The 13,739-nt window shown below is 41.4% G+C and overlaps 1 protein-coding gene across 13 annotated transcripts in view; it reads left to right on the top strand.

Moving 5' to 3' along the window:
* LOC105470755 (leucine rich repeats and calponin homology domain containing 3) overlaps positions 1-13,739 on the top strand; it is a 101,725-nt gene that overhangs the window by 20,344 nt on the left and 67,642 nt on the right. For all 13 annotated transcript variants that reach the window (XM_011722941.3, XM_071090528.1, XM_011722937.3 and 10 more), the window contains exon 2: positions 10,482-10,626. In XM_011722941.3, the coding sequence (XP_011721243.2) occupies positions 10,482-10,626 (145 nt within the window). The remainder of the gene's footprint in view (positions 1-10,481; positions 10,627-13,739) is intronic.

Genomic DNA, 13,739 nt, shown 5'->3' with positions numbered 1-13,739 from the left:
CAATGTCTGCCTCCCGTGTTCAAGCGACTCTCCTGCCTCAGACTCCCAAGTAGCTGGGATTACAGGCATGTGCCACCATGCCTGGCTAATTTTGTATTTTTTTAGTAGAGACAGGGTTTCTCCATATTGATCAGGCTGGTCTCGAACTCCCGACCTCAGGTGCCGCCCGCCTCAGCCTCCCAAAGTGCTGGGATTATAGATGTGAGTCACTGCACCTGGCCTATGTTTTTAAATATGAAAAGAAAACTAAACACTACTAGCTATTTGAAGAACATTTCTCTGTCTTTTTTTAATTTTAGTAGAGACAGGGGTTCTTACTCTGTTGCTCAGGCTGGTCTCAAACTCCTGAGCTCAAATGATCCTCTCAGCTCGGCCTCCCAAAGTGCTAGGATTACAGGCGTGAGTGCCTGGTCTTGAAGAACATTTCTGACATCAAACACAGAGAAGAACGTAACAAAAGGAACCCAGAGAAAACAGACAGTGCTGACAAAAGGAAAACTTCCAAAAATCTGGAATCAATATCCTAAAAGGCAGAAAGGAAGTACTGCCAACATGAAATATAGTAAGGGTGTCTAAGAAAAGGGCATAGGAATGCCAGACACAGCCTGACCTCACGTGAGGTCAGGAGTTTGAGACCAGCCTGGTTAACACGGTGAAACCCTGTCTCTACTAAAAATACAAAATTAGTCTGGTGTAGTATAGAGGCTGAAACAGGAGAATCGCTTGAACCTGGGAAGTGGAGGTTGCAGTGAGCCAAGGTCAAGCCATTGCACTCCAGCCTGAGCAACAAGAGCAAAACTCCATCTCAAAAAAAAAATAAATAAAAAATAAAAGGCACAGGAATTCAGAGAATAAGACAGAGCTCTTGGAAATGGAAAGCGCCATATCTATCAGAAATAAAGAAAATTCAGCACAAGTGTTCAGAAATAAAGTTGAGGAAATCTCCCAGAAAGCAGGAAAAAGGAAACAGAAAAATATATCAGTCTAGGAGGTTCGACATCTATTAGGTTCCAGATTGAGAAAACAGAATACAAAGAAGGGGGAGGAAATAATTCGTTTAGTTTTTCTTTTTCTTTTTTTTCTTTTTTATTTTTTTGGAGACAGAGTCTTGCTCTGTCACCCAGGCTGGAGTGCTGTGGCGTGATCTTGGCTCACTGCAACTTCCGCCTCCCGGGTTCAAGCTATTCTCCTGCCTCAGCCTCCCAAGTAGCTGGAACCACAGGTGCCCGCCGCCCACGCCCAGCTAATTTTTTGTATTTTAGTAGAGATGGGGTTTCACCGTGTGAACTGAGCTCAGGCAATCCGCCCGCCTCGGCCTCCCAAAATGCTAGGCTTACAGGCGTGAGCCACGGCGCCCGGCCTTGTTTCAGTTTTTTAAAACTGAGGAACACAAGACTCTAGGTGGAAAGGCGTGTTCTGCATGATGAAAAGAAAAAAGAAAAAAGGTCTACTCTAGGGCACGTTGTACAAGTTCAGAACACCGATGTCACAGCCGCGTGCTGACAAGCCTGCCGTGGAGTTAGTGACGCCGTGAGCCATGGATCAGGAAACCGTGTGCCTGCTGTCCTGGAGTCACTGCCCTGCAGAGTGCCAGCTGGCCTGCAGACAGGTGGCGTGGCTCTCCCTCAGCCCAGGCATATGGAGGGCAGCAAGCCTATTTCAGGGGCACAACCACTACATTTTGGATGGGCCTTTGTGATACATATGGGAGGCACCTTGCAGATGAAATCGACTCATTTGCATCTTTGAGTTGTACATCTTTTGTGGCTTGTTTGTGACTTGTGTATCTTTTGCACTACTCATTGTATTTTTTGGTAGAGACGGAGTTTTACCATATTGGCCAGGTTGGTCTTGAACTCCTGACCTCAGGTGATCCGCCCGCCTCGGCCTCCCAAAATGCTGGGATTACAGGTGTGAGCCACTGCACCCGACCCCCGAGACCCCATTTTTACAAAAGATTTGAAAGAAAAATTAGCCCGGCATGGTTCCACATTCCTGTGGTCCCAGCTACTTAGGAGGCTCAGGTCAGAGAATCACTTGAGCCCAGGAGTTCCAGATTTCAGTGAGCTGTGATTGCACCACTGCACTCTAGCTTGGGCGACAGGGCGGGACCCTGTGTCAAAAACAAAACAAAAAACAAAAAAAACCCCACACACAAAAGAGTTAAAAGTGATTGCTTTAGGAGCAGGTATTGGGAGTTAACGAGGAATTAGACCTCTCCTGTTTGGGTGCTAATTTTTACTTTCAGCCTATGTCCTACTTGAAGTGAGTTTCTCGTAGATAACATAGAGTTGCATCTTTTTTTTTTTTTCTTTTCTTTTTTTTTTTTTTTTTGAGACAGAGTCTGGCTCTGTGGCCCAGTTTGGAGTGCAGTGGCGTGATCTCAGCTCACTGCAAGCTCCGCCTCCCGGGTTCACGCCATTCTCCTGCCTCAGCCTCCCGAGCAGCTGGGATTACAGGTGCCCGCCACTGCGCCCGGCTAATTTTTTGTATTTTTAGTAGAGACGGGGTTTCACCGTGTTAGCCAAGATGGTCTCGATCTCCTGACCTCGTGATCCTCCCGCCTCGGCCTCCCAAAGTGCTGGGATTACAGGCGTGAGCCACCGCGCCTGGCTGCATCATGTTTTTAAATCCACTTTGCTAATCTCTCTGCATTTTGGTCATTTGCTCTTTTAGATAATTTATATTTCGTATCATTATTGATATGTTAGGGCCTAAGTCTGCCGTTTTGTTTGTTGTTTCCCTTGTTTTCCTTTCTGTGTTCTTTTTCTTGCCTTCCCGTGGATTTCTGGAACGTTTTTTAGAATTCCATTTTTGTTTCTCTGTAGTGTTTTTGAGCGTATCTCTTTGTGTAGCTCTCTTAGTTGTTGCCCTAGCTATTGCATGAGAGATGTCTAACTTGTCAGTCTATTGGTATCGTTATTTTATGAGTTTGAGTGAAGTATAGAAACCTTACTCCCTTCACGTCCCTTGACCTTCCCTGTTGTTGTCTTAAATATTTTCTCTATAAATATTTAAATATTAGAATCACATAAAATAATCTTATAATTTTTGCTTCCAGTATAATTTGGAAAACTCAAGAGAAGGAAAGTCTTTTATATTTACCCATATTTTTGCTTAGTGTTATGTACTGAATTTCATCCCTTACCCACAAATTCATACATTGAGGTCCTAAGTCTCAGTACCTGCGACGGTGTTTGGAGAGAGTACTTTTAACGAGGTAATTAAATCAAGATGGCATCATTTAGTTGGAAGTGATGTCCCCATAAGAGGAGATTAGGACAAAGACTGACAGAGAGGAAAGATGATGTGAAGACTCAGAAGACAGCACCTGCAAGCCAGTGAGAGACCTGAGAAGTCAACCCTGCTCACACCTTCATCTCAGACTTCTAACCTCCAGAATTGTGAGAAAATACATTTGTACTGTTTCAGCTGCCCACTGTGTGGTATTTGCAGCTCTAGCAAACTAATACGCTGTGTCCTTTCTTGCTGTTCTAAGATTCGTTTCTTTCACCACTTCCTATTTAGAGAACTTCCATGACTCACTCTTTTAGATTACATCTGCTGCTACAGACTCTTAGTTTTCATTCATCTGAGAATGTGTTGATCTCCTCTTGATTCCTGAAGGACATTTTGCTGGATATATATACAATTCTGGGTGAACAGTCTTTTCTTTTAGTGTTTGAAAGATGTTGGGCCAGGCATAGTGTAATTGCAACACTTTGGGAGGCTGAGATGAGCAGATCACTTGAGCCCAGGAGTTCAAGACCAGCCTAGGCAATATGGCAAAACCCCATCTCTACAAAAAATTAGCTGGGCACGGCGGCACATGCCTGTAGTCTCAGCTACCTGGAAGGCTGAGGTGGGAGGATCACCTGAGCCCAGGAGATCAGAGCAGCAGTGAGCCATGATCGTGCCATTGTACTCCAATCTGGGTGACAGAGTGAGACTGTCTCAAAAAAAAAGGATGATATTGGCCGGGCATGGTGGCTCACGCCTGTAATCCCAGCACTTTGGGAGGCCGAGGCGGGCGGATCACAAGGTCAGGAGATCGAGACCACGGTGAAACCCCGTCTCTACTAAAAAATACAAAAAATTAGCCGGGCACGGTGGCGGGCGCCTGTAGTCCCAGCTACTCAGGAGGCTGAGGCAGGAGAATGGCGTGAACCCAGGAGGCGGAGCTTGCAGTGAGCCGAGATCGCGCCACTGCACTCCAGCCTTGGCGACAGAGCGAGACTCCGTCTCAAAAAACAAAACAAAACAAAACAAAACAAAAAAAAAGGATGATATTGTGCCACTTCTTTCTGGCTTCCATGGTTTCTGATATGAAATCTACTATCATTTCAATTGTTTCTCTCTTACAGCTTTCAAGATTTTTTTTTTCTTGGCCGGGCACGGTGGCTCATGCCTGTTATCCCAGCACTTTGGGAGGCTAAGGCAGGAGGATCACTTGAGGCCAGGAGTTCAGGACCAGCCTGGACAACATAGTGAGACCTCTTCTCTACAAAAAATACAAAAATTAGCCAGGAGTGGTGGCGTGTGCCTGTAGTCCCAGCTACTCAGGAGGCTGAGGTGGGAGGATCTCTCGAGCCCGAGAGGTAGAGGTTGCAGTGAGCTGTGATGGTGCCACTGCACTCCAGCTGGGGTAACAGAGGTAGACCCTGTCTGGGAAAAAAAAAAAAATTTTTTTTCTCTGTCTTCAGTTTTCAGAAGTTTGACTAGAATGTGTCTTGTGGATGTCTTTGGGTTTATCCTCTTTGGGGTTTGCTTAGCTTCTTGAATCTATAGGTTCATGACTCTTGCCAGACTTGGGAAGCTGTGTCTTCAGCTCACTTTTCAGCCCTGAGAAACGCTGAAGTGTTCGCGCTGACCTCCTGCTCTTTTTCCAGGATTCTGATGACATGAGTGTTAGATTGTTGTTGCAGTCCCATAGTCCTTGCTCTGTTCAGGTTTTTTTTTTTTTTTTTTCCAGTCTGTTTTCTCTCTGTTGTTGAGGCTGGATAATTTCTGTTCGGCCTTGCGGCTCCCGGATTCCTTCCTCTCTGCCCTCCACTCTGCTGTGGAGCCATCCATTGAGCTTTTTCTGTCTGTTTCCCCTTCATATCTTCTTTCTTGAGACCTTCTGTTTTTTTGTTGTTGTTGAGGCTTTCTGGTTTTCATTTATTACGAGAGTTTGTAATTGCTCTCTGAAGCATTCTTAGGATGGTCTAGCATCTCTGTCATCTTAGTGTTGGCATTTATTGTTTTTTATTCAGTTTGAGATCTTCCTGGTGCTTAGTATTATAAATGTTTTCAGTTGTGCATTTTGGGGATTATAAGAGTCATTACAGTCTGGCAAGGATGGAAATTTAGGCTCCCCACGTAACCTTTGAGTAGGGGTGAGGCTTCTCAAAGGTTGCATGGGAAGCCTGTTTTTTTCCAGTTTTTTCTGACATATTTGGGTGGAATAGAGTAGTTATTATCTAAAAGTTTTCTGTCTTGCTAAGCTACCCTTTCCTGGTGCTTTATTATTATTTTGTTATTTTTATTTTTTGAGATGGAGTTTCACAGGTTGGAGTTCAGCAGCATGATCTCGGCTCACTGCAACCTCCGCCTCCTGGATTCAAGGGATTCTCCTACCTCAGCCTCCTGAGGAGCTGAGATTATAGGTGGCCACCACCATGCCCAGCTAATTTTTGTATTTATTTTAGAAACGGGGCTTTCACCATGTTGGCCAGGCTGGTCTCCAACTCCTGACCTCAGGTGATTCACCAGCCTCTGCCTCTCAAAATGCTGGGATTACAGGCATGAACTACCATGCCTGGCTATTTTATTTTTAAACTTGGAGAGGTCAACTCCAAGTCTGGGATACATGTGGCAAAAAGAAAACCCAGGGAATTCATTGCTGTTGTTCCTTGAGTCCTGAGGTCCCTAGCCATCTTCTCTCAACCTTTTATCTGTTTTATTTATATTACCTAGGGTTTTTAGTTATAAATTAAAATTTTACATAATTTTAGAGATTTTAAAGGTACATGTCACTAACAAGAGGCAGATTACATTTCTTTTCTACTTTGAGTATACACATTCAATTTTTTAAATTATTGTGGTAAAATATACAGAAAAAATAGGAAAAGTCACTAATTGGCATTTAAAGTTACTATTTTGATAAAATGAAAGTTAACGGTTTTTAAAAGTAAACTAAAGTCAGGTAAAAAGAAATAAGACTTTTGAATGAAAAGCATTAGAAAAACTATGTTTTGTGATCTCCCTGGGTTACATAATTAGTATTAATAGTTAAAATGATTTTTATTGCATTATCTCAATAAAATTTTCATGGGAGTGGTAAGGTGGTTGAAAACGAAAAGGAAATACCTAAGCAGAGAGTGTTTTTTAAATGTGACAAATGTGAGTAGAAAGTCTGAAGAGTGTGACACACTCTGGTGACTCGTCGCAGGGTCTTCAGTTACTGGGCTGCTGCTTGTGTTCTTCAGTCTGTGGGACGCACCACGGGCAGTGTCACTGGGATTTGTTAAATAGCTATCAAGTCGTATTTTAAATTATTACTTTTATATAAATCTTTAGGAACTTGACTTTTTGAAAATTACTTTTTAGTTTATTTCATATTGATTGTGTTATTGTAGAAATTTTCGTAGTTTGCATTTACCATTTCTGTATATGTTAAAGGATATTATTCCTATACTATTCTTTACAATTTTACCTTGCTCAGTGTTGAAAATCTCTTATGCAGATTATTTGTCATCATCTCTGGCCATTTTCACATTCATAGTAGTGTCTGTTCTCACAGAAAATGATTGTCCTGTACATGTGGGTTTTGCGTAATGGGCTCATAGTAGTGTCTGTTCTCATAGAAAATGAGCGTACTGTATATGTGGGTTTTGCATAATGGGCTGATTGGGTAAAGATGACGTCACTTTGTGGGATTGCCTGAAGGAGTTACTAGAAGAACATAAGACTTTTGACTGCTAGCATTTCTTAATAAATGCCATACTGTTGAAAACATTAATTTGTGTTTGGACTGAAGTGAACTGTGGTTTTCCTGGCTTAGTTACTGAGATTTAAAGAAATAAGTCCTAATGTCATAATTACATAGCCAAATAGAATGAAATATTAAGCATTTTTCTCCCTGGCAGAGAGAAATGGGGTTAAGAAGGAAAGAAGTTACTAACTGCCAGTCTCCGTTACACAGTTGTGAGACTAATTTTTGAGATTTGAAGTTCAGGAATACTTTGGAATTTTGTTTCTGTAATTTCTGTATTCTTCATTTTATTGCTGAGACATAAGATATGGTTATTAGAAAAATCCATAATTTTAGAGATTTTTAAGGTACATGTCACTAAGAAGAGGCAGATTACATTTGTTTTCTACTTTGAATACTACATATTTGATTTTTTAAATTGTGGTAAAATATGCCATTTTACCCATTTTTAAGCATCTGTTCAGTGGTATTAAGAGCCTTCATACTGTTGTGCGGCTATCACCAACTAAATCCACTTCTAGAACTTTTTTCATTATCCCAGACTGCAACTCTGTATGCATTAAACACTCACTCTTCATTACTTCCTGGTAATCATTCTGCTTTATGTCTTTATGAATTGGGCTGTTCTAGGGACTTCATATAAATGGAATCATATTTGTCCTTTGATGTCTGGCATATTTCACTTACCATAATGTTTGCAAACTTCATGTTGTAGCATGTCAAAGAATTTTATTCCTTTTTGAATGCAGAATAATATTCCATTGTGTGAGTATAACACATTTATGGAAATATCTGTTCACCCCTTGGTAGACATTTGTTTTGTTTCCACCTTTTGACAGTTGTGAATAATGCTGATGTAAATATCGGCCTACAAATATCTGTTCAAGTCCCTGCTTTCAGTTCTTTTTCTTTTCTTTTTTTTTTTTTTTTTGAGGTAGAGTCTTGCTCTGTCGCCCAGTCGCCCAAGCTGGAGTGTAGGTGCCATCTCGGCTCACTGCAACCAAGCTGGATCATATGGTAGCTCTGTTTTTAGTTTTCTGAGAAGCCTTCAAACAGACTCCTGGGTTCAAGTGATTCTCCTGTCTCAGACTCCCAAGTAGCTGAGATTACAGGCACATGGCCACCATGCCTGGCTAATTTTTGTGTCTTTTGTGGAGACAGGGTTTTGCCATGTTGGCCAGGCTAGTCTCACACTCCTGACCTCAAGTGATCCACACACCTCGGCCTGTCAAAGTGCTGGGATTACAGGCGCAAGCCACCGCACCCAACCAGTTCTTTTCATTATATACCCAGAAGTAGAATTGTTGGATTATATGGATCATAAATATAATTCTATGTTTAATTTTTTGAGGAACTGCCATATTCTTTTCCACAGTGGCTGTACCATTTTACTTTCCAGCTAGCAAAGCACAAAGGTTCTGATTTCTCCACATTCTTACCAACACCTGTTGTTTTTTTCGTTTTTTAATAATAGTTGTCTGAATGGGTATGAAGTGGTATCTTACTGTAGTTCTTAAAATTTCTGTGAGTGCATCATGGCTGCATATATTTATGGGGTCTGTGAGATACTCTGATAGAGCCATACAATGTGGAATAGTCACATCAGGGTAAACGGGGTATCCATCACCCCAAGCACTGATGTCTGTGAGATACTCTGATAGAACCATACAATGTGGAATAATCACATCAGGGTAAACGGGGTATTCATCACCCCAAGCATTGATGTCTGTGAGATACTCTGATAGAGCCGTACAATGTGGAATAATCACATCAGGGTAAACGGGGTATCCATCACCCCAAGCATTGATGCTGTGTTACACTCCAATCATACTCTTTGAGTTATTTCAAAATGTACAATAAATGATCATTGACTGTAGTCATTCCCGACAGTGACTTTATGATTTTAAAAAAAGAGAAAACGTGGTAAGCAAATGAATCTCACAGTAATTAATTAAATCAGAGTGGGTATCGATAGAGAGATGGTTTGTCATATTCCTTTGTCCTCTGCATTTTCTGAAAGTTTGTAGCTGATCCAGATGCTTAATCAGACTCAGGTTCTGTTCCTTTGGCAAGACCACAGGTAATGTTCTGTTCTTCTAATGGGAGGCGTATAATTTCTTTCTTTTTTTTTTTTTTCTTTTTTGAGATAGAAGCTCGCTCTGTTGCCCAGGCTGGAGTGTGGTGGCTCTATCTCTGCTCACTGCAACCTCTGCCTCCCAGGTTCAAGTGATTCTCCTGCCTCAGCTTCCCAAGTAGCTGGGATTACAGGTGTGTGCCACCATGCCCAGCTAATTTTTGTGTTTTTAGTAGAGATGGGGTTTCACCATGTTGGGCAGGCTGGTCTCAAATTCCTGACCTCAAGTAATCCACCTGCCTTGGCCTCCCAAAGTGCTGGGATTCCAGGCATGAGCCACTGCACCTGGCCTGAGGCATGTAATTTCTGATTGTCTTTTGTAAAGATAACAGCCGTTGATGTTTAATTCTAGATCCATTAATTCATAGGGGTTTCACAATTGTGATATTCTATCATTCTTTTTTATTCATAGCTAGAATACTTTTATAGTGAGATGCTCCCATTCATCTATTGTTTACTCAATGATACCTTTATATAGGGAAGGCAGGATAAATGTTTGATTTTTTTTTCTGTTAATTTCCTCAAATGTTTGATTTTTCCTTCAGTTGTATTAGTTTGTTTTCATGCTGCTGATAAAGACATACCTGAAACTGGGAACAAAAGGAGGTTTAATTGGACTTACAATTCCACATGGCTGGGAGGCCTCAGAATCATGGCGGGAGGTGAAAGGTACTTACTTACACGGCAGTGGCAAGAGAAAATGAGGAGGGAGCAAAAGTGGAAATCCCTGATAAACCCATAAGATCTCGTGAGACTTACTCACTATCATGAGAATAACACGGGAGAAACCGACCTCCATGATTCAGTTACCGCTCCACTAGTCCCTCCCACTGCATGTGCGAATTCTGGGGAATACAATTCAAGTGGAGACTTGGATGGGGACACAGCCAAATCATATCACCAGTTTACAAGATACTGTATTAGTTCTCTGTCATCTTTTTCAGGTGTGTGTCATAAACTCATGTAGTTCAATATATGTGATGAATTTCAGTCTATTGCAGTCATCTTTGTCAAAGCTCAGATTGCTTCATCTTTGGCCGTTGGGAGCAAAGATGCTTCCTGAGTCCTTTTGACCTGACCTTGATCATCTTTGGTAAATAAAGGGACAGTATTTTTTGTTTTGCTTTTCAAAAACCTCAGCATATTTTCTGTGCCTTTTGGAAGGTGGATTTTAGAGATCTATTTGTTTTAGGATATTTGGAACTGATTGATACGATCTTTGATATAATTTGTAAGCAGATATATGCCTTAGAGGTTGTGTTACTTTTAAAGAATAATAGTTTCATTTTTTAGTTTATGTGGAAAATCAAAACATTTCAATAAAATAAGTTCCAAGGACTGATTTTAAACCTAATTTAATTTTTCTTTTAGACCTGTCACGAAATCGCCTTTCAGAAATTCCTATAGAAGCATGTCACTTTGTTTCTCTGGAAAATCTCAACTTGTACCAAAATTGTATTCGGTATATTCCAGAGGCAATTTTAAACCTACAAGCTCTAACGTTTTTAAATATTAGGTAAGATGTTGTTTTCTATTTTAAATTTTTGGTTTTATGTGGTCTTTTCAATTTTCCCCTCTCTTTCCCTAAAATATTTACCTCTATATATGCTATCTCTTCGTGTCAGCAGTTTCTATATGTACTCTTGGATATATTAACAGTATTTCCATGTCCCTCCAGTTTCTCGGTTTGTCTTTGGCTTTGCAGTACAGATGCTCCCTGACTTACAGTGGGGTTACATCGCAGTAAACCCGTCTAAGTTGAAAATGCATTTCCCACATAATCCATCAAACGTTATAGCCTAGCCTAGCCTACTTTAAATGTACTCAAAACACTTACAGTAGGCTACAGTTGGGCAAAATCATCTAACACGAGGCCTATTTTATAATAAAGTATTGAATAGCTCATACAATTTACTAGATAGTGTAATAAAGTATGGTTTCTACTGAATGTATTGCTTTCCCACCATCATGAAGCCGAAAAATTGTAAGTCAGCTGTTGTTAGTTGGGAATGCCTGTAATTAACAAACCTTACTAGCCATTTGCCAAATGAGCTTGCTTGTAGCAGTCTTGTAGCAGTGCTTCTCCAATTACATTTTCTAATTAGCTTCATTAAATAAGAATAATAGATCTGAAATTACTTTGTTTCTTGTGACCATGTATTTTTGCATGTTAAGTTCTGAATGTATGAATGCATTTATTAAACTAGTCTACTCCACTTTCACATCTTAAAATGACTCTTTTGTTGTTTTATTTGACAACAAATATTTGCAAATGTTCATTGAAGATAATGTGCAAATGTGGAAAAATATAAAGGAAATTCATCAAAATGTATTTGAATTTTATAAGTGATCTTTTCTTTCTGTTTTTCCAGGTTTTTTTTTTTTTTTTTTTTTTGAGACAGAGTCTCGCTCTGTCGTCCAGGCTGGAGTGCAGTGGCTGGATCTCAGCTCACTGCAAGCTCCGCCTCCCGGGTTCACGCCATGCTCCTGCCTCAGCCTCCTGAGTAGCTGGAACTACAGGCGCCCGCCACCTCGCCCAGCTAGTTTTTTGTATTTTTTAGTAGAGACGGGGTTTCACCGTGTTAGCCAGGATGGTCTCGATCTCCTGACCTCGTGATCCACCTGTCTCGGCCTCCCGAGGTGCTGGGATTACAGGTTTGAGCCACCGTGCCCGGCCTTTCCAGGTTTTTAGTCAAATTTTTAAATGAGTTTTCCCCTTATGAAACATTATTTAAAACTATTTTTGTATGTAATTATTGTACAGTTTATATACTGTTGAAAATACATTTTCCTCTGGGATCTTTAGTTTCTTCCAGTTTTTTACCATGATAAAAATAATATTAGCAGAGAATTTTGTATGTAAATGTTTACTTTTCTCTTTCCATAAGATAGATGTCTGGGAGTGGAATTGTTACTGGATTAAAAAGTGTTAAAGGCTTGGCCGGGCGTGGTGGCTCAAGTCTGTAATCCCAGCACTTTGGGAGGCCGAGACGGGCGGATCACGAGGTCAGGAGATCGAGACCATCCTGGTGAAACATGGTGAAACCCCGTCTCTACTAAAAAATACAAAAAAAAAAAAAAAAAACCAGCCGGGTGTGGTGGCGGGCGCCTATAGTCTCAGCTACTTGGGAGGCTGAGGCAGGAGAGTGGCGTAAACCCGGGAGGCGGAGCTTGCAGTGAGCTGAGATCCAGCCACTGCACTCCAGCCTGGGTGACAGAGCGAGACTCCGTCTCAAAAAAAAAAAAAAAAAAAAGGTGTTAAAGGCTTATGATCTCAGTAAAAGATCTTACAAATGGGGAGGCAATTGGTCCTAAGGAATGAGGTTGAATTTACATACGTAAAAATCTACTTTATTTTAATCTTGATAGATGTGGGGGATTTTTGGATTTTTGTTTTTTCTTTTTGTTTTGAGACAGGGATTTGCTCTTGTTGCCCAGGCTGGAGTGCAGTGGTGCGATCTTGGCTCACCACAATCTCCATCTCCCGGGTTCAAGCCATTCTCCTGCCTCAGCCTCCTGAGTAGCTGGGATTACAGGTGCCCGCCACCACACCCGGCTAATTTTGTATTTTTAGTAGAGATAGGGTTTCACCATGTTGGCCAGGCTGGTCTCAAACTCCCAACCTCAGGTGATCCACCTGCCTTGGCCTCCCAAAGTGCTGGGATTATAGACGTGAGCCCCCACGCCCGGCTAATTTTGTATTTTTAGTAGAGACAGCATTTTGCCATGTTGGCCAGGCTGGTCTCGAACTCCCGACCTCAGGTGATCCACCTGCCTTGGCTTCCCAAAGTGTTGGGATTACAGGCGTGAGCCACTGCGCCCGGCCGATAGATGTGTTTTATTATTGTACTTTTAGTTCTGGTTTGCATGTTTTTGTATAAATAAAAATTCTTTACCTGTAACTTGGTATGATCTATGAAATCACAACTTACTGCCATATTTTCACCATTTATGTGCATTTGATTATAATATTGTAATGATGAGGGAAACAGATTACAAGTTTTATTTAGAAGTCTTCTTCAGGCTGGGCGGTGGCTCATGCCTGTAATCCCAGCACTTTGGGAGGCCAAGACGGGTGGATCATGAGGTCAGGAGATCGAGACCGTCCTGACTAACACGGTGAAACCCCGTCTCTAGTAAAAATACAAAAAAAGTTAGCCGGGCGAGGTGGCGGCGCCTATAGTCCCAGCTACTCGGGAGGCTGAGGCAGGAGAATGGCGGGAACCCGGGAGGCGGAGGTTGCAGTGAGCCAAGATCGCGCCACTGCACTCCAGCCTGGGTGACAGAGCGAGACTCTGTCTCAAAAAAAAAAAAAAAAAAAAAAAAAAGAAAGAAATCTTCAGAAGGAAGGAGGATGGTATTATCCACCTTTTAAAAAATATGTTCCTGCATAAATTTTACTGTAATAAAACAGTACTATGTTTATGTTTATGTAGTACTTCATTGTTCACCAAGGAGTTTTCTTGTGCAGGAGCCCTGTAAGATAGGTGGGGAGATACGAAGATCTTCAGTTTACAGATGAGAAATCTCTGTGAGATGCAGATTAAGTTCAACACTGTGCCTGTAACCATAAAGCGACCACCAGTAAAACGAAGGCTAGAACTCCAGTTCCCTGTTTGTTTCTTGCAG

This window comes from Macaca nemestrina, chromosome 2 (genome assembly GCF_043159975.1).
Source record: "Macaca nemestrina isolate mMacNem1 chromosome 2, mMacNem.hap1, whole genome shotgun sequence".
Taxonomy (NCBI): Eukaryota; Metazoa; Chordata; class Mammalia; order Primates; family Cercopithecidae; genus Macaca; species Macaca nemestrina.
This window is presented reverse-complemented; position numbering and strand designations above follow the sequence as displayed.